This window comes from Mangifera indica, chromosome 14 (assembly GCF_011075055.1).
Source record: "Mangifera indica cultivar Alphonso chromosome 14, CATAS_Mindica_2.1, whole genome shotgun sequence".
Classification (NCBI taxonomy): Eukaryota; Viridiplantae; Streptophyta; class Magnoliopsida; order Sapindales; family Anacardiaceae; genus Mangifera; species Mangifera indica.
Window position 1 is genome coordinate 11,939,757 of NC_058150.1, and position 22,594 is coordinate 11,962,350.

A 22,594-nucleotide genomic window follows, 5' to 3' on the forward strand; every position below is an offset into this window, starting at 1 on the left:
CTTCGAGGTCTCGATTTACAACTGTTTCTCTAATAAATAAATTTTTTTGATCATCACTCTTTATATAAATCTCAGAAACCTAATGTTTTTAGGCTTTAACTTAAGAATTAGAAAATTCTTAAATGTCAACTCTACAAGATAATAAGGTTGTTAAATAATATTAAGGATATGAACTAGTCTTAGACAACTAACAATGTCTAACTTTTGTAAGGAATCGAACTTTTCTATGGTCTGATCAATAGGAGGTCCATTTGCCACAATGAATAATCCTCAAATATCTGGTAGAAGAAAAACTTTGGATAACTAAAAATAAAATTTCTAGATTATCATAATCATGTATTTTTAGTTTCATGACATAAATTAAGTTTCTAAGATCACCTAGTAAGCCCTTGAGTTAGTGAAAGTTATCAATATGAGAGGTAAGAAAGGGTTAATGGTTAAGTGAGTTTGAGCTTGAGTTTGCTTGAGTTGAACTCATTTTCACTGGTGATATATGAACTAGTCTTAGACAATTGACAAAGTCTAACTTTTGTAGGGAATCAAACTTTTCTATGGTTTGATCAATAGGAGATCCACTTGTCACAATGAAGAATACTCAAATGTCTAATAGAAGAAAAACTTTGGATAACTAAAAATAGAATTTCTAGATTATCACAATCATGTATTTTTAGTTTTGTGATAGAAATCATGTTTCTAGGATCATCGGGTAAGCCCTCAAGTTCATGAAAGTTATTAACATAAGAGATAAGAAAGGGTTAAGGGTCAATGGTTAAATAAGTTTGAGCTTAAGTTCGCTTGAGTCAATCTCATTTTTTCCAGTGATATATGAATTAGTCTTGGACAATTGACAATGTCTAATGTTTGTAGGGAATCAAACTTTTCCATGGTCTGATCAATAGAAGATCCACCTGTCACAATGAAAAATACTTAAATGTTTGATAGAAGAAAAATTTTGGATGATTGAAAATAGAATTTCTAGTCTATTACAATCATGTATTTTTAGTTTTGTGATAAAAATTGAGTTTTTAGGATTACTTAGTGAGCCCTCAAGTTTGTGAAAGTTATCAACTTGAGAGATAAGAAAAGGTTAATGGTTAAGTGAGTTTGAGCTCGAGTTCGCTTAAGTCGAGCTCATTTTCACTGATGATATATGAACTAGTCGTTGACAATTAGCAATGTCTAATTTTTGTAGGGAATCAAACTTTTCCATGGTCTGATCAATAGGAGATCCACTTGTCACAATGAAGAATACTCAAATTTCTCATAGAAGAAAAACTTTGAATGACTAAAAATAGAATTTCCAGACTATCACAATCATGTATTTTTAGTTTTGTGATAGAAATTGAGTTTCTAGGATCACCTTGTGAGCCCTTGAGTTTGCGAAAGTTATCAACATGAGAAGCAAGAAAAGATTAATGGCTAAGTAAGTTTGAGCTTGAGTACGCTTGAGTCGAGCTCATTTTCACTGGTGAAATATCTCCACATCATGCAACCTTATAAAATAGAAAATTACTATGTAATAGCCATAAGCACATCTCAAAGGCATAATAGTCTTTTTTTATGATTACGATTGACGTATGATTGATTTAATGTGAAATAAATGTTAAGTATGATTTTTAAATGACACACAACCATTCACGGGTGGTCATGCTTGTGTGTCAATTACCACATTAGCTAGATAAGATAAATGCATCATAATTTCAAATTCAAGTGATACACGGTTGTGTATTACGTTACGTTATAATAGTTTATATAAGACACATTTGTTGTTTTAGGGATTTTTATCCGTACCCAAGAACACAAACTCTTGTAAAGGAAAGAGAACGTTTTTTAGTTTGATCATTTGGCATTATTGTGATAGCTCCAATGACATTTTTGGTAAGAGAAAAAGAGGTGGTGGTATAAAGAAGTAAGACAGACACAACTTTAAACACTTCAGAGATAAGGTAAGTAGGTTTCTCTTTTTTTACACTTGTTCTTGCTTTACATTTTGATGGTTATTTGAAGGCCTTTTCCCTCTACCTAAACTTGTATAGAACTATGCAATTACACATTTTAGATTATTATTGTGCATTCCTTAAATTGATTTCAAGGTTGATTAGTTCATTATGCTTGATTGGATGCCTTATGGAATGGATTGTAATTTTATAACATGTTATGAATAGATTGATAAGCAAGGTTAATTGGTTATGCTCAAGGACTTGTAGTTATTTTAATATCACAAGTTTATAATCATAGTTGTTTCAAGATTGTAAGTTGTGTTATATAGAATTGTGATAAATTGAATTTTTAAGTTGTAGATGTAGTCTAGGTTATAGATGATTGTTTTGCCTGGATTTGCTTTAGGAATCTAGAAATTTAAGGTTGAAGTGGTAGGAAATGTATAGAGCCATTTAAAGAGTGAAAATAGGTTTACTCTTCTAGTTTTCTAGGTTTGACACATAGTCGTATTGTATAGGATACAAACCGTATGTGTGAATTCTAAATTTTAGAATGAGTTTTTAGCAATTTGATGACCATTAGATATCGTTAACCGTTAAGTGATCAACTAGGGCAAAAAGTTTGCTCGTGTATATTGCATGCATGATTGTGTGTAAGGTGAAATGGCTAAATACCCTTGAGAAGTAGAGTTGTTGTGTTGAGGTTGAGTTTTGAAAAAAAAAACCTAAGTATAGAGAATAGGAACACGCTTGTATTTGGAGACACACATGCCTATGTATAGTTGATTTTGTGTACATAGGAAAAGGCCACCATGAATAAAGGTCATGTATGCTATAAAGAGACAACATGTTTGTGTCCAAAAGTAACATACTTGTGTACAAAGCATAGTAGAGACATGCCTTTAAGGAGATAGTCGTGTCTTATGCATGAGGACAAATACATGCCTATATATCCTAAGGGATATGTTTGTGTATAAAGGGCAAACTAAGAAAGAAAAAGAAAAATAGGCTAAAAGTTTAAGGGTTGTCTTGAGAGACAATATAGAGATGTTGAGTACGTAACAGTACCCAATGTGCTAAAGAAATAAACTTATGATAGGGCACGAAATATGATTAAGGTGAAAGCTAAGAGGAGCTTGAAGTGATCTGAAACTCAAGATGTATGCATGTTAAACATCTTAAAGTCATGTAACACCCTTCTCTAGACATATACCTCTACACAAAATGTGTACCTGAAAAACATGTCAAACAAAAACTTCACATGTTAAGAATTAATGCCAAATATGTTTCATTAATGAAAATCCCGTAATCCCAAAAAGTGTATCAATTATTACATGGAAATCAAACATATAAATCCGATAAGGCATGTCATCAACTAAATGTGCATTAATAGAATTGAGAAATAATGAAATTAATGCAATGTCCAATTAGTGATGACTAAAACCACACAATGTATGTTGGCATCTCAGACGCTCGGTGAAAGCATAAGACATCCTGGATATTGATCATAAAATACACTTATTATACATATTGTCTAGGCTTAGGGCTATGGACACTATATCATAAGTTAGTGAGACCTCGAGCCTCTCTTGCTATCGAACATGCATCCCAAATTTGATTCTCATCGTCTGTGCTAGATCATTTAAAGCTATCAATATCACATAGACTTGCCTTGTTACTTTCACTACTATACTACACATCTTGGTGATTCTAAATATTAAATACATCATTTTTTGGTTTTGACTCGAAACCACTTTCATCGAGGTTCATGTCATCATTCACATAGTCAAAAACACCCATCTTAGCCTTTATTAAGGCCTTGTATCTTTTTTCATCAAAATCAACCTTTGTAGGGGTAGAATAGTCATTTTTAAGCTCATATGTTCATTTCAAAACCCTATAAATTCTTCACTAACTATATTTTTATTCTCAGTTTTCCCAAATATAAACAAGTATGTATCTTTCACAGATAGGTGTGTATACCTTTAATCCATATGACTTGAAACTTAGGCACATGGGTGTGCATCTTTAGGGTAGGGCACACGGTCATGCGTCCTTTACCACACGGGTATATTTGTTCCTAAATCTACACTTTTATGGCTTGTTCTAACACGGGAAGAAATCCTTTCAAAATATACACAATCGTGTGTCACATGACACACGAGTGTGTTGTTAAGACAGGTGCCTTAGAGCCAACTGATTTAACATTTGCAACTATAATTTTACATTTCATTAATTAATCAATGATCTAATTGTTATTCAATTCATATGTGTTTTTTTTATATGATTGTGCAAATAACATGCTTTTAAAATGGTAGAACTATGATAAGAGGATTAGATGACTGACCATAGGAACTTTATGCACATTTTAAATGGCCATTCTAGAAACCTTAGTAATCCTTGCATTATAATGAACAAGTGCACATGTAATGATGATAGAATTATCCGAGTGTTGAGCAACCTCACTGAATGGTGGTGACAGTTCTCATGTGTCGAAACTATTCATAGACAACTTGATGTAATACGTTGGTGCATATTGTAGACGTGTTAATCAGACTGACCCTACTGAAAGATATCCATATGAATGGTTTCTCTAGTGCTTATGGTATAAATCCTCTGAGCAAAACGAGTATATGTGATCCTATGATTTGAGGTTGTCAGACCATCTTGTATAAGGATTGACTTGGTTCGACTCTATCCAACATACCAACATAATTGGGGTATCATAAAGGTAGTGTATAACCATATCGTGAGATACATGGAAGGTATGGTTGATCAATAAAAAATTTGTCGCTCTTAAGTAATGAAGAAGATATCTCAAATAAGAATACTGAATCACATTCTTGACTTCTTGAATTTGTGGCCATAATGGGAAAATGTTATAGCCTAATCTATGTAGGTCATTAGTGTGTGTCAGTTCATATCGAGAAATTACTGAGATAGATATGCATTTATGTCTCAACCTCAAGAGATATTAGTTAATAAAAAGATTGAATTGCATATAACTATGATGTTGTAAAAGCTTAAGAAATATCTGCTAACACTCTATCATTTGAGTGGTTATGATGCTTTGCTAGAGGCCAATCTTGGTTTGTGTTTGAATTAAACTTGAATTTAGATACTATTAGTTAGATGGAGAGCTTATGAGTCACAAGTATATAAGGGTCGGTACGGACCTTGAGACAAGGATCTTTTGCTGATAATTCTAGTGTTTAGGAAAAGAGAGAAAGATTGAAGTTGACCACACTATGCCAAGTTTGACTTAGTATGTATAGTGTCATTTGACATTTTACAAAATTAAGGTGAGTTAATTGATAATAATATTACTAGGAGAGACAAAATTCACATACGAAAAATCAAAAAATCTAGCCACTAGTTTTCTCTATTTTCTCTCTTCTTGTGAACATGTTCCAGTCCAGATCACAAAAGTCCTAATAGCCTTCAACTTGGGTAGCCTCACTGTTCGTGCTTTGGGTAGATACCAACATGTTGCCTTTGGATAGCGGTTGTTTCTTTGCCATGTGAAAAATTGGAGGAGCCATTAACGTAGGCATAAACCCTAAAAACACCCCATTGTTATTTTTTTATGTTCATGTTAAATATGGTTTAAAACAGGTATCATGGTTAGAGTTTTAGGATCATTTGATTTTTTGTAATTTTTAATTCCATAACGTTATCAATTATCAGTACCTTAAAACCCTATAGTGGTATAAGAGTTACCACTTACAGATATTTTCATAAAAAATTATACCCATATGTTTTAATTATTTTACTTGTTGTTGCATATAATTAAATTAATTAAAACCCTAAAATTAGTAAAGATAATTTGCAATTGTGTTGTCACACTATTTTGTAAAGTTTCATGAAAGAAGTAAACGTATATAAATTATCGAATAATGTTCTTTGATTATTTTGTTTCATTTTTATTATTTTTGTAGGCTAAATTCAAGTTGAAAATCGTTCCATCGGTGTGAGCACAATTTACATGCCATATTTTCTCATCCTAGTTGTGGCTTACTAAGAATGGGTTTTTTTAAAATTTGTTGTCATTCAAAAATCCAGAAGACTTGTTTGAAAAATTATCAGGAATAAAGCTACCAGCTGAGGGACCTTACACCAAGAGAGAAGGTCATAATTGGACCAATCTTGGTCCAACCATTATAACTCAATTGGTGCTCAACACTAATAAGAGCCATCACAATTGGACCATGTATCTAGCTGTGAAGTAGCAGTGTTATGGCACCATTAGGTGTCATGGCTAAACCAATTTCCAAATTGGTCCAATTGTGACACCTTATGGTTGGTGACATTATGTGTCATGGTTAGACCATTATTCAACTTTGTCTAGCCATGACTCATCATGGCAACACGTGTCTAGCTGTAGACCAATTATGTGTTATGGTTAGATAGTTTTTCACATTTGTCCAGTCGTGCAACCTATTAGAATTTTGCTAAATTTCAAAATCACGGTTGGACGTCTTGCTTGCACACTTGACAAAGTTGAAAATTATAATTTAGCCCTATTTTGTTGAATTTGGATCAAACTAAAATTTTTCTTGAGTTTTGGGGTTAAATATAATTTTACAAAACTTTAGGAATTAAAATGTAATTTTTAATTTGATTAAATAATAATTAAAATTTAATTTCAATTGGTTGTATATGTATTGATATGTATATATAGAGTGCTTAGTACACAACTAAAGAACCAATGTGATTTTTTTAATTTAATTTTTATTTGACTATCTTTGGGTTGTAATTCTCAAATATGGCTTGCACGCCTTGCTTTAATCCCATTCTTCTTAGTTTAATTTCTTTATTTTATTTTCTTAGAATTATGTAACTAGGAAACAACACTAATTATTGAAGATTGGAGGCGAAAAGACATGCGTGAAGACTTGAATACCAAGATTCACCTAGGTTGACCCATCAAATCCCTTTTAGCTTGAGAGATTTGACATTAGTTATGACTATATGTTGGCACATTTACTTTTACATTGTTGTATGTATATGGATGGTTATATTTTGCAAATATCACCTAACATGTGACTTTAATCTAATGAGACTAATTAATTTAAAACCCTTAAGTTAAATATTAATCTAAGATTAAATTAATGTCTTCCAATATAATATCTTGATTAAGCCTTTATTCGTTAGAACCTTGTTTGCCAAAGCGAAGGGTAAACTTCTACCAGACAAAAAATTAGGAGATTTTCATTTTGGGTCCCACTTAATTAGTATACTTTGCTTGTTCACCAAAGCAAAGGTGAAATATATTGAAGGCATGAATAGGAAATACATTTGTCGATGTAAGAAGATATATAGTATCCACCCTACTGATACCATACGTCACATTTGAGGTTACATGATTTGTTAGGATAAAACTTAGCTTAAGATCATGGACTTTTGTTGATTAATTTCAAATATACATATTCGATTAATTTGTGCCAATGCAAAAGAGAAAATTAATGCGATAAAGTCTTGGTCCACTAAAAAGTTTTCTAAAACTTTTCGAGCATAATAGTAAGAGCTATTTGCTTGAGGAAAATAGTAGAAACATTTTAATTAATTAAATCTGTAATTAAAAGGAATATTAATTAAGAAAAAAATTAATAAAGGTAGTGTATGACCATATTTTGAGATAAATGGAGACTATGGTTGATCAATAAAAGATTCATCACTCCTAAGTATAAGAGAATATATCTCACATGAGAATATTAAATGACATTTATAACTGTTTGAATCTGTGGCCACGGTGGGATAAGGTTGTAGCTTAATCCGTATAAGTCATTAATGTGTATCAGTTCATACTAAAGAATAACTGAGATAGACACATGTCTATGTCTTAGCCTTGAGAGATATTGGTTTATGAAAGAATTGAATTGCACATAACTGTAATGTTGAAAAAGCTTAAGAGATGTCCGTTGACACTCTATCATTCGGGTGGCTATAACGCTTTGCTAAAGGTCAATCTTAATCTATGTTTGAATTCAATCTAAATTCAAACACTACAAGTTCAATGAAGAGCTTATAGGTCACACGTATATAGGGGTTGATATGAACTCAGGGACAAAGATCGTTTGGTAACAATCCTAGTGTTTAGAGAGAGAGAGATTTCGATTGACCATGCTTTGATCAAGTTTGACTTAGTATGTATAATGCCATTTGACATTACACAAAATTAATGTGCTTGGCATGACTAGACCACCTTTTCAGTCCAACCATGCAAGGCCAATAAATGGCGCAGTTGGATAAGGCTTGTATAGCCGTGTAATGCATGTTAAATGCCAGATGACACAATCTTGTGTTCACTCATGCATATGTGTTGATAGAAACAAATTTAGATGAAATTCCATTAGGATTTGGATACCTGCACAATAAACAAATAAAACCATGAGTTAGTTGATAACAACACTATTATGAGATACAAAATTCACATATGAAAAATCAAAAACCCTAGTCGTTATTTTTCTTGATTTTCTTTCTTCTTGTGAACATGTTCCAATCAAGATCATAGAAGCCCTAACAACTTTTAACCTAGACAACCTCCTATGTTCATGCTTTACGTGGATACCAGAGCATTACCTCACGAGGGTTGGATAGTGTTCATTTGTTTGCCATTTGATAAATTGAGAAAACCATCAACACATGTATAAACCCTAAAAACAATCTATGGTTGTTTTTGTATGTTCATGTTAGATATGGTTTAAAATAGGTATCCTAGTCAAAGTTTTAGGATTATTTGATTTTATAATTTTTAATTCTGCTACGTGTTAGTTATCGACGCCTTAAAACCTTACACATGGAGTATAGAATTTCCAAAATTCTATCGTGACTCTTCTGCATTTTTTGGCCTACCAACCCTCAATACTTAATCCAAAACACAACAATCTAGCACCAAATAACCTAAACCAATTTCTATATCCCACATGTTCACAATTCACCATTAACATAGTGATTTAGGCATTATTCCTCTAAGCACATTTACAACCTTCACAACCCTTCTCCAATACAAATACTTATAATTTCAAAGCACGTCAACCATCTACCATCGTTAATTCTACTAGCAAATTATCATATTAGAATCAACCATTAACTTTAATTAACCTACCTAAAGCAATAAGGACATGTTATGCATTCCCCTAACTCATTCTTATTGATACAAGAACATCAGCACTATTAACATACTAAACCAATGAATTCAATAGCATACATATATAAATCTATCATTGTTTGTTCATAAATTTTTAAAAAACACCAAAACAAAATTTTAGAAAAGGAATTGTACTAGTTACCTCTCTTGCAATGATGCTAATCAAACCTTCATATGGCCTTTGATGGAACCCCTAAGGTCTCTTATGTGTCTAAGGCTTCCAAAGCACTTAAACCTCACATTTTCTTTATGTGTTGATTGTAGAAAATAAGGAAAAATTATAAACCAAAAATAAGTCCGATCCTTTTTATTTTCTCTCTAGTCTATAATACATAGGTCTACACTTAAAGCACATGGATCTATGTGCCATTTCACAGCAAAGCCACATTCAAAAATCCTTGTGAAATTCATCTCTATCCAATATTTAAAGTGCTGATGATACACAGGCATGCATACCCAATGCATGAGTGTGTATCATGTTCAATTTGGTCAAATAACACGTATCACATAGAAAAGATTACTTTACCCTTTACAATGTCACACATGAATGTGTAGCTGCTCTACATGACTATGCATCACAAATTTCATACATTATAAATTCTCATACATCATTACTTAACTCAAGCAAAAAGACAAAAATAACCTTAGACATGCCTGTGGGTGTTACTGATGTATAGACGACTCCATTGTCATTTTTGGGTTCCAAGCCATCCTTAAGTCTCCATGCAGTCTTTGAAGCCAAGAAGAATGAAATCTAGCAAATCTCAAGCCAAAGGAAGCATTGCACCTTCAATTTTGGCCCAAAACCACTTTTGGGTATAGTCTCATTATATGTACCCAAGGTCCAAGTGAATAGCTTACTCTAATTGATCTAAAAGTGTGACTTTGGAAGTCCATCAATGGCCCAAACGTCCAAGCATCATTTTGGGAAGCCCAAAGGGCCCAAAATTGGTTTTTAGTTATGTTAGAACTAAATTAGAATTTGGTTGTTTTAGTTAGGAAATATCATTCTTAAAGCTAAGGAATTGGTTGCTTTTAGTTAATTATTATGTATGGCCTTGGTTTAGAATGAATTGCTTAGCTTAATTCATGCCATTTTTAGTTGACCTTTGTGAGAAATATTGTATCATTGCCATCCATGCCCCCTATATAAAGGGGTGGATCTTCATTTGTAATTGGTTGGTTGGCATTTTGAATGAAAATTTGAAGAAAACTTTGTTGGCTTTTATCTCATTTCCTTTATCCAATCATTCTTGGTGGAAGATTATTGGTAGAAGACCTTAAGTTGGTGGAACTTTCCTTTATGCCTCGGTTACATTTTATGTTTAGAAATCCAAATTAGAGTGTGTATGTGTGTTAATTTTGCTTATAACATAGAGTTGCACTATAATTACGTTTTCTGTCATTGATTTTGATAAGCCATTTTGACTACTTTATCTATTGAATCTTGAGAGCTACCATAGCTTGAAAGAAAGTTTATTTTGTTGTGATTATGATGATATAAATTTGGTTGGATTTAGAGTTGATTTGATTGGTTAAATTGAATGAACAAAAAAACTGCACATGCCAAATAAACAGTAAAAACAGTTTTAATTATTTGGTTGATTATTGCATGTTTGGATAAATATGCACCAGTTACAAGTTGTTACGGAGGGGACACTGTGAGTACATACTTCTTACATTGCTTATAATAGGGCATATGCATAATATGATACCATACTTATAATAAGGTACTAGCTCATAGAAGATCTCAGTTAAGATAATGTTGGACAATCCTATAGTGGTGTAAATGAGTGAACATCACAACAAGTGCTCATATGACCAAGGTATCAAATCCCTATATTCAATCTAGTCTGATCGGCTTAGTTTCTAGTTATAAGATATAAACTCCAGATGATAGTACTTTCATTTAGAGATGATATGGTCACACTAGTAAGAATTTAGGGAATGGTTTTTTAGTGACTGAACAAGAGATAATTTGATTTGAGAGTTATGATATGTACCCTAGATGTTCTGATATCAGTATGACTATAGATATAAGAAGTAAGCCCTATCATCATCTTAGTAAGAATTTAATGACAGAGTTAGTATAGGTCAAGCCAAGGGCATTTTGAAGATTACATAAAAGTTGATAGTATTGTTTTTTACTTATTGAGTATTTTATTACTTATTCCCCATGTGTGTTAATACGAGTGATCATGATGCATGCAGACTGAACAGTGGTCAACGGGCGTAGAGCAGTTGAGGACATTTATGTTATTATAATGTTATTATTGCTGTTTTTTTTTTTTTTTTTGATGTATTTGGCTATATACCTTATGATATTATTATTGATGTTTTTATGATGGGGATATTTTTTGTACGTTTCCAAATGATGAATTTTTGATCAAGGGAATTTTGGTAATTTATAATTAGTGTTTGATGTTTTAAATAAATTGTCATATATTTGTATGCTCAATTAATCAAATTAGTAACATATTTCTTTGGAGGATACTATTTTTGGAGAAATGTGTTACATATTATTTAATCTTTTTTCATGGATCATAATAGAAAAATCAAATGACAATTTCCTACCCAAATTTGGTCAAACAATAATTTTTAGATTTTTAAATTTGAAATGTTCATTTACCCACATGTCATCTGATAATCTTGGTGAGTTTCATATGGTTTCGGTTCAAATTTTGGTTTTGTCCTTTGTCAATGTAATTACAAGAATGTCATTAATATTTAGTTGACCAACCATCCTCCAGTAATCTTTGATTTACTAATTTGTGTGTTGGTTATTATAATTATATTATTTTCCCTTTTTAAAAGTATTTTTTCTTTTTTGATTTTTTCTTCTCTTCCTCTTATTATCTTCATTAATAAGGGTATCAGGCATCAGTAACCTTTCTCTTGTAACATTTTTCCGTGAGTACATATGATGAATGAGGCATCCTTTCCATGTGTGTGTGACCTCTTAATGGGTGTATAATTTATGTTATGAGTATCACCTCGCAACAACCTTTTAGAAAATATATTTAAAAAAGAATAATATCCATTTTTAATATATAAATATATATATATATTTATATATCATTATATAAGTGAGTATTATTTTATTCTTAATTCAAAATCACTCAATTATATAATGACACATATAAATATATATATTTATATATTCAAAGTGAGTACACATAATTTTATTGTTTAAAAAATCATAGTGAGAAAAATATGTCATGAATGACTCAAAATCTCTCTATTAACGGCATCTATATGTTCTACACATGTTTTAGGGGATTTTTATACCCTAGATGATGTGTCATCAAATAAATGAGTATTATTTTATTCTTAATTTAAAATATCTTAATTATATGATAACATATCATTTGAATATTCAATCAAATACTCAAAATTGAGTACACATAATTATATTGATAAAATATTATTTGATTACATACTGATATATTAGTACATATATTAATATTTTTTGTTAGTGCACATGTTTTAAGAGTACGGGTTGATACATAGCTTTATCATAAATTTTCATTAATAACAAGAATAGTTTAATACAACTTCTTTTTACATTAAAGCTATGTGTTTTCACTTTGAGTCACAAATATATATATATTTGATGTATATTATCAAATGATTGAGTGATTTTGAATTAAAGATAAACTAACATTTAATTACATAATGATGTACATAACATTACTCTTTCTCTTATATGACCTTAAAATAAAATTTCCCGACTAATATTAGACGTAACAATCCACCCATTACTATTTAATATGGGCATATACTAACAATAGTTTAAAACACAGATACAAATATTGATATGTCATCATGTGATTAAATATTATTTTTTTAATTCAGAATCTTTTACTCACTTAACGACATATTAGTATTTATATTTATCATTAATATATAAAATATTATTAATTTAATATTTAAGTTGTCGGATTAAGTGAATATATGTATATATATAAATGGAATTCTAATTCAGTAGTGGCGAAAAGGTAAATTAATATTTTTATATGTAAGGTAAAAATGTTATTTTGGGAAATCTAAAGGCGAGTTATATTAAATTTTAACAAAATTATATTAGACTATGTCACACACTTTTCTTATGTGAAGGCCTTCGAGATAGCATTGAGCCTCCTTTGATAAAAAACCGGAAGCCAAAAGTTGTAGTCCCATTCTTGTTCTAACCATCATGATCAAGTCAAGCATCGTCTCATACAGGAGAACCTTGTATTAATATTTTACATTATATTATATTATACAATATATATCTTTTTAAAAATATTTAATAATAAAATATTTCTAATTTTTAAATAAATATTTTAAAAAATATCGTAAAAACTCATTGAAATTCTGAAATTCCTTATATATATTTTTATTATCTCATCATTTCTTTAAAAAGTATTTTGATTCATATCGATACTTTATATTACATTGTATGATATATATCATATCGTACAATTTTTTATATACTTGTGTATCTTTTTTTATTTTATTATAATATACCATATGATACGTATTATGTATCGTACCTTTACTAATAATTATGGTTTCAATAAACAATAAAATTATATATAAAGTTTTATACACAAATAATGATATATTATTATATAGGTGGATATTGTTTTGTCTTTAATTTTAACGTATTCAATCACATAATAATATATAATTATTTGTGTATAAAATTATGTATTTTATTTATACATAAATTTGTGGTTATTGTTTGTATGCATTACACTTCTCTTAAATAAATCTACCCAACTACAATTCAAACTATAGGTTCGGTTTTCTTTCACATTTCTTCGTCATCAAAGTAGGTTGGTTGATTGGTTGTTGCTACTTATCAATGGCGGGTACTGTAGCCTCTCCTCTTCTTGACATGGTTTGCCACAGGCTTGACTCCCACACCAGGGCCTTGTCCAAGAGCACAAACTTCATAAAGATGCGTCTCAAGTTGGCAGAAACTCTGGCCTTCCTTGAGGAAACTGAGCACCATGAATCCGGTGACAACTCATCCATCAAGATCTGGCTCACCGTTCTCCGAGATCTTGCTTACGATGTTGATGTACTGATCGATGATTGGGAGCAGCAATCGAATAAAATCCCCCGACCATCTTCTTATCTTGAGAAAGAATTGAGGAGAATTCATGGCCAGTTGGTTTCCCACTTGGACTCATATTTCAGGCTTGTTCCTGGCCATGATGTGCCCGAGAGAGCAAATCCTGAGATGGATTTTTATGGGTCAGATATTGTTTATGGACGCTATTCTGAGATGTCTGGAGTTATAAACAACATGTTCTCAGGCAATGATGGGAAGATATTACGGGTTATTCCTATAGTAGGGATGGGAGGAATTGGTAAGACAGTTTTCGCTAGAAGAATTTTCCAGAACGATGAGGTGAAATCTCATTTCCAGGTCAAGGCTTGGGTTTCAGCAGGAGAAAATCTTGATCTTGCGAAAATTGAAGAGTCTGTAGCATCCCAGAGTAGCTTGGAGGGAAAGAAATTTTTGCTCGTGTTGGATGATGTGTGGGAGGAAGATGGCAAAAAATTGCAGGAACTGAAAGAATGGTTAACTATCAATGTTGGTGATTCAGGATCTTGTTGTGTTTTGTTAACTACTCGCTCTAGTCGAGTGGCAGCTTTGGCAGGCACAGTTCCAGCAAAACAGTTAGAATGTTGGTCAGATGAGGATTCGTGGGCTCTATTTCGGTGTCTGGCATTCGGACCTATGCAAGATGAGAGTATTGAATTCGAAAAAATTGGTCTGAAAATTATTGCCAAGTGCAAGGGACTTCCTCTGGCGATTAAGGTTGTAGGCGGCTTGTTACGTTGCAAAAACAAGCAAGAATGGTTGTCTATCAGGCGGCATGATTTATCAAATTTGCCAGAATTCAAAGCTTATGTATTGCCAGTTTTAAAGCTTAGTTACCATCGTCTACCGCCAACTTTGAAACAATGTTTCGTGTATTGTTCGATATTCCCGAAAGGTTACTGGATCAACAAAGAGAAATTAGTCCAGTTGTGGATTGCTGAGGGTTTTGTTGGACTTGAAAGTAGAGATAGAGGCTTAGAAGATATAGCTAATGAATATTTTTCCGAATTGTTTCAGAATTCATTCTTCCTTGATGTAATGAGAGATGAATTTAGTGAAGTGGCATGGTGCAGAATGCACGATTTTATGCATGATCTTGCCCAGTTTGTTGCAGGAGTTGAATGCGAAATTTCGCTAAGCCAAATTGGCCAGGTGGTATCTCACAAAATGCATGATCTTGCACAGTTTGTCTGGAGAATTGAATGCTCATCTTTGTTAATGGGGTATCCGCGAAGTGTTCAGGGACGTGTACAGTATTGCTCCATGGTTACTCCTGAGCCTGGAAAATTGCGTACACTGCTTTTGTTATCAGGTAAATTGGACAACGTTGCCAGCATTTTTCGTATGTTTAATCGTTTAAGGGTGCTAGATTTGAGTCAAAGTGGCCTCATTGAGTTGCCAGTTTCCATTGGTATTTTGAAGCATTTGAGGTATCTTGATCTCTCTCACACATACATCAGAAAAATACCGAACTCTATCAGTAAGCTGAAGCAATTGCAGACATTGGAACTCTCTCATTGTTACAACCTGGAAGTGTTACCCAGAGCTATTACTCTGTTGACAAAGCTAAGAAATTTGGGTATTTCATCATGTTGTTCTTTGATTCACATGCCCTCAGGCATTGGAAAACTAAAGCTTCTGAGAAAGTTGCCGGCCTTCATTTTGGGTAAAAGAAGTGATGCTGCAAAACTCAAAGAACTAAATTTGTTAAACCTTGTGGGCAGATTAGCCATCAAGAATCTTGAGAATGTGAAAATTCTGGTTGATGCACAAGAAGCAAAGATTCATGAGAAAGTACACATTCGTTCATTGGAGTTATCCTGGAACCGCAACGCCGATCTGAGCTTTGACATGTCTGCTGCAATTTTAGAAATCCTCAGGCCGCCTATGAATATAAAAATTTTGTGTTTAAAAGGATACAGAGGCTTATCTTTTCCAGGATGGATGAATTGGGAATTTCCAAACTTAGTGAAGGTTTCTTTGATCGATTGCAGTTGCCAGAAACTTCCCCCTCTCGGGGGGCTACCAGGCCTTCAGGATCTTTACATAAAAGGGTTTCCTGCAGTGCTGAGCATAGGCGATGAATTCTATGGCAATGGTGTTGTCAAAGGGTTTCCATCACTGCAACAGCTTGAGATTTTTGATATGCCTAATTTGGTGGAATGGAACAGCTTCCCAGCTACAGCGCAGGGAGAACAATTTCCCTGTCTTGAGAAACTTACAATTGAAGGATGCAGAATCCTGACAGAATTTCCATTTGCTCCGAATATCAAGAACTTGGCTATCTGCAACAGCAATGAAACTCTACTTAACTCACTTCACCATTTGCCCTCTCTTGCCTCTCTTGTTATCGACAACTTTCATGAACTCGAAAGCTCACCTGGTGATCCTGGAAACCCGAATTCTATCACAAAGCTGACAATTCATGATTGTGATAGTCTGGAAATTCTGTTTGCAGCCGTCCGAAGTTTATCTTCTGTCAGACATTTGAGTATTCTGCATTGCGACAAGGTGGATCTCCTACCGATGAGCCTAGAAAAGTTCGATTCCCTTCAGAAGTTAGAGATTGTCAATTGTCCAAGACTATTTCAGATCCCTGATATTCTTCATCAACTTTCTTGTCTGGTGGAGCTGACATTTGAGAATTGTCCAATCCTGGAGTTGAAGCCTGAAAGCATCAGGTTACTCAGCTCTATCCAAATTTTGATGATCCAAAGATGTCCTCTATTAGAGAAACAACTGGAGATCGAGACTACGAAAAAAGGCGTAAGATTTTAATTTTTGGCGAATCCTGAGAGATTAATTTTTTGGTGATTACAGTTGATTATATGTATCAAGCAACTTGTTCAAGAGTACAAGGATGATGAATAGAAGCTTTTCTATGCCGTAAATGGAGTCATCATTTCTTGTATCGTTAAAGAGCCAACACTTTTTTTTTTTTTTATAAATTTTTTTTAGGGAGTAAACTTTTAAATTTTTATATAAAAAGGATAAAACTCGTAGATTTTTATGTTAAAGGTATTAGATTTTCACTATTTCTTATATAATGTGTCAAACAAATCACCTTACTTATTAAACAAACATATCTAATTATGTTTGTTTATCATTTTAAATAGAAAATACTGAAAATTCAGTTTTTTTTTTTATAAAAAAAATTTGAGGGTTCAATTTCTTTAAGAAGGAAAAGTGATAATTCAATATATGTAGGTGTTATTTTCTCAATTTTTAAACATTTTCTTCTTTTCTCTCCTATATTTTTAAACATCATGCAAGTAAAGATAGATATACTTACTATCAAGCCAAATTCAATTTAAATTTAATGTAATCTAGATTTAATATTTATGGATTAAATAGGTAAAATTATTTTGAATAAACATAATTAAGATATTTGCTTCACACCCACTTAGGGGCAAAATGATAGGCAGGGTGCCAACTCAGGGGCAGATGAATATTTGCCACACATTTGTTAAAATTCACGAGAGTTTGCCTTTTTGAAGCTGATGTTTACAAAAAGGGAATCACATGTTTTTTTTGAAAAAGTCATAGGTAGATTTAGTATTTGATATTTGTTCAGATCAGATTTTTGTTCTTTAATTTTCTGATTTTCAATTAGTAAAATAATGTCGATACAATCTGATAATAGTTGAGATTTTTTAGGATTTTAGTTTGGTTGTAAACTTATAAATAGACATTCACATTCTGAAATATATTATAGTGGGCCTTCTTTCACCATTTTAACTCTCAATTTTCTTTGTTACTTTTTTCAAAATACTATATTTTCAGGTTATTATAGAAAACCTGAATTTGCTAACATTTTAACAACATTAACTTGTTCATTTGTTCGGTAGTGACTGGATGTGATGAACAGTAAATAAATGTGAAGGTATATATTAATAACCGAATTACTATAATCTATTTTTTTTAGCAATTAATAATCTTTGGCATAAAATTATTAATTATAAAAAAAAGGAAAAAAAGGAAGATTATTGTAATTCAGTTATTAATGTATACTTCCACAATGGTGCTAATTTTTTTATTGGTACAATAAATATAATCACGCATTTATATGTGAATTTAAAACAATGCAATTATAAATAAATTTTTTAATCCTATGTTACGTGATTATCCACATAATAACTTTCGATCAATTCTATAAAAATATCTTTTTAACATTAGCAAACTTTATATTCTGACATTAGATACTAGCTTATAAAACTCAAAAATTGAAATTTAACATCAATTGATAAAAAAAATGTTATAGATTTATATTGTTGAACCCCAAGATATTCTGATTCAAACAATATAGCACGAAAAAGATCAAGAAAAAATAACAACACAATATACTTGGTTCGAATTTCGTAAAAAAAATCCTATATTTGAGACAAAAGTGTTCTTCTAGTCAAATCCACTAATATCAAGTTCGATTACAGAATACAAACACATGAATCTCAATCTTTGTACACCCAAAACAATATACAAAGTTAACACACAGTAAAACAAAGTCAAAGAGAACTTGACTTCACTGATGAGACACTGTTAATCGAACTCAGGGAGCCAAAACAGTTTCACAGCAGCCACAAGATGCAAAAACCAAAGAAGGAATAAACCCAGTAGCCTCACGCCTTTCCTTTCTCTCTTATGCAGTTCACAGCCAACGCAAGTCTTATATACTTAGGTCAAAAAATGTGAAAGCCCAGCAGAATTATAGAACTATCCTCACTTAATGAAAGTAATGACTTATGCATCTTAGCTCTAATTACAGTATTGCCCTTATAATTTTTAAACAAAACATTACAAACTCCACCTTGTTTGAAAACTATAAGACTACTAAAAAACATGAATTTAACTAGTAAAAAACACCTATACAAGACAAACTCACACACTTCCAATATGTAACAAGTCTAAGGCACTCTTAAACTTGTTTATTGGAATAACTTTTATCAAAATATTAGCAGGATTAACCTCTGAAGCAATTTTCTCCAGAATTACCTGACCTTTAGACAAAATTTCCTTTATGAAATGCAACCTAACATCTATATGCTTTGTTCTCTCATGAAAAACACTATTTTTAAACAAATGTATTGCACTTTGTCAGTCACAATAGATCACAGGAGTACCACAACTCAACCCCAACTTTTCTGTTATACCCTTCAACCACAAAGGTTCTTTAGTAGCCTCTGTTAATGCCATATATTCAGCTTATGTTGTTGACAAAGCAACAATATGTTGAAAGCAGCTCTTCCAACTTATCACATTATCACCATATGTGAAAATATAGCCAGTTAGAGACCTTCTCTTGTCTAAATCTGCAACATAATCTGAATCATAGTATCCTTTAACATGTAAACTATTAGTATCAAATGCAGTGTATACAAGACCAAAACCACATGAACCTTTCAAGTATCTCAACACCCATTTCACAACATTCCAATGTGTTTTACAAGGTTTTCCCATAAACCTACTCACCAAACTGATTGCATAGGCAATATCAGGCCTGGATCCTATCATAGCATACATTAGGCTACCTACCACATTTGCATAAGGAATCTTTTTCATATATTTAGATTCATTCGTAGGCAGATCATGCAAAACAGACATCAATTTGAAATGAGCTCCTATATGAGTATTAACATATTTAGTATCATATATACCATACAATTCAAGAACCTTCTTAACATACACAGATTGAGACAGAGTTAAAATACCTTTAATTCTATCTCTATTAATATCCATGCCTAAGATTTTTTTTGCAGGCCACAAATCTTTCATTTCAAATTCATCTTTTAACAATTTTTTCAACCTATTTAGATCACTTATTTTTTTTGAAACAATAAACATATTATCCATATATATTAACAAGAAAACATAACTGTCTATTTCAGTTTTACAAAAATAAACACAATTATCAAAGTTACTTCTAGAAAAACCAATGGAAAACATATAATCATCAAACCTTTCATACCATTGTCTTAGTGCCTGTTATAAGCCATACAATGACCTTTTTAATAAGCAAACCATATCTTCAGATCCAAGTTTCTCAAAACCCTCTGGTTGCTCCATATAAATCTGCTCTTCTAAATTTCCATGAAGAAAGACAGTAGTAACATCTAGCTATTCAAGTTCTAAATCAAATAACACCACAATAGATAAAATAACCTTATTGATGTATGTTTAACTACAGGTGAAAAAATATTGTGATAGTCAATTCCTTCTACTTGGGAAAAGCCTTTGCAACAACTCTAGCCTTAAACCTTTCATTTTCAAAGCTTAGAGTAGTAGGTTTTCTTTTAAAACCCATTTACAACCTATAATCTTTTTATTTACAAGTCTTTTAACAAGAATCCATGTGTTATTTTTATGTAAGGAATCAATCTTAGCTTGCATGGCATTTAACCATTCCTTTTTGTGTTTACTCATATAGGCTTGTTTGAAATTTAAAGGTTCATTCAATTCAATACAATCACCTATATTAAATGCATATGATATAAGATTTACATGAGCATATTTAGATGGCAGTTTAATAGCTTTTCTAGACCTATCTCTAGCTAATTGATAATCATAAATATCAGAATATGCATCACTATCTAAACTATTTTGACTCTGACTCTGTGATGGTTGCTGGTTCAAACCCCTATCTTCATACTTTGGAGCATGAATTGGATTTGAGCCCAAACCAGGTCCATCACTTGACTCAAAACTATCAAAATTACTTAAGTCAGAATTCTCCACCTCAATATAAACCTATTTAGACTGAGATTGATTAGAGATAAATAGATCTTTATAAAAAAACAGATTCATTAAACACAACATCCCCTACTAATCACACATTTTAATTCATCAATTAACTTGACTTTATAACCCTTAGTCCTTGTAGGGTATTCTAAGAAGACAACTTTTAAAGCTCTAGGGTTTAACTTACCCTGTTTCACATAGATATAGGCAAGGCATCCAAAAAGTCTCAAGTGATTTAATTTAGGTGGTTTACAAGACCACGATTCAATAGGAGTTTTAAAATTAATAGCAGAAGAGGGGGATCTATTGATCAAATAACAAACAGTAGCGACTGCTTTAGCCCAAAATTTCTTACACAATCCTGAGTTAGCTAACATGCATCTTACCTTATTCAGAATGGTTTTATTCATTCTCTCTACAAGACCATTCTACTGAGGAGTGTCTGTACAGGTTCTATGTCTCAAGATTCCAAATTGTTTACAAAAATCAGTAAACTGTTTATTACAGAATTCAAGATCATTGTTTATTCTTAAAACTTTTAATTTCTTATTAGTTTGATTTTCAACAAGAGTTTTCCATTCTTTAAAAAATTCAAAAGCTTGATCTTTAGTTTTTAAAAAATAAACCCATACTCTTCTTGAAAAATCATCCACAAAGGTTAGAAAATAATGATCATTATACAGAGAACTAGGTACCTGAGGAGAACCCCACAAATCTGAACGCACATAATCAAGAATATTCTTTGATCTATGAGTAACAGCTACAAACTTCAACTTTGTGACTTCCCCAAGACACAGTTTTCACAAAACTCTAATGTAGAAATTCCTTTAGAATTAATCAAGTTTTGTTTACAAAGTTCTTGCAAGCCCAAAAAACTAATGTGTCTTAGCCTTTTATGTCACAAGACAGTTTCATCCATCTTATTAGGTTTAGAAGACATTGAGTCACTAACAGTCGTTCCCTCTAAAATGTATAACCCATTTATTAGTTTAGCTCTCATTACTATCAAAGCATCTCTTATTATTTTAAGCACACATTTCTCAGATTTATAAGAATAGCCATTGGAATCTAACAAACCTGAAGATATTAGGTTTCTTCTCAATTTAGGAACTAATCTAACATCATTGAGAATTTTAATAGAACCATCAACAAGTTTCAGTTTAGTTGCACCTATACCAGTTACCTCACATGCATCATCATTACCTATTAAGACTTTTTTCCCATTTATTTGTTTTAAATCTAAAAACCAGTCTTTTCTAGGTGTCATGTGAAAGGTGCATCCTGAATCTTAAACCCATTCTTCTCTAGACAACCCCTTAGTTAATACCAATACTTTAGCACTATCATAGCCATCAAGTAGATTTACAGAGTCATGTTTCTCATTATTGGGAGGAAAATTCATTTTCTTCCTTGCAGGGCAATTTCTTTTCATATGACCTTCTTTATGACAATTCCAACAAACTCTTTTTGGCCTAGATTTAGTTCTATTATTTCTTTTATCTTTTTGTTGAATTTTCTTCTCTGCTCTGCCTCTAACTTGCAAACCTTCACTTATGGTTTTCTTTTTTATGTTCATTTCTAAATCTTTTGACTTAAGAGCCCCTAAGACATCTTCAAAAGAAATAGACTATCTACCATATTTGATAGCAGCTTTTACATCTTTAAAAGTTTCAG

At 32.0% G+C, this 22,594-nt stretch overlaps 1 protein-coding gene across 1 annotated transcript; it reads left to right on the plus strand.

The window, feature by feature from the left end:
- The first annotated feature begins 13,939 nt into the window (after window positions 1–13,939).
- Window positions 13,940–16,966, plus strand: LOC123195660 (putative disease resistance protein RGA1). Its single transcript, XM_044609477.1, has one exon. The coding sequence runs from the start codon at window positions 13,940–13,942 to the stop codon at window positions 16,964–16,966; it is 3,027 nt and encodes a 1,008-aa protein (XP_044465412.1).
- Window positions 16,967–22,594: the final 5,628 nt, after the last annotated feature.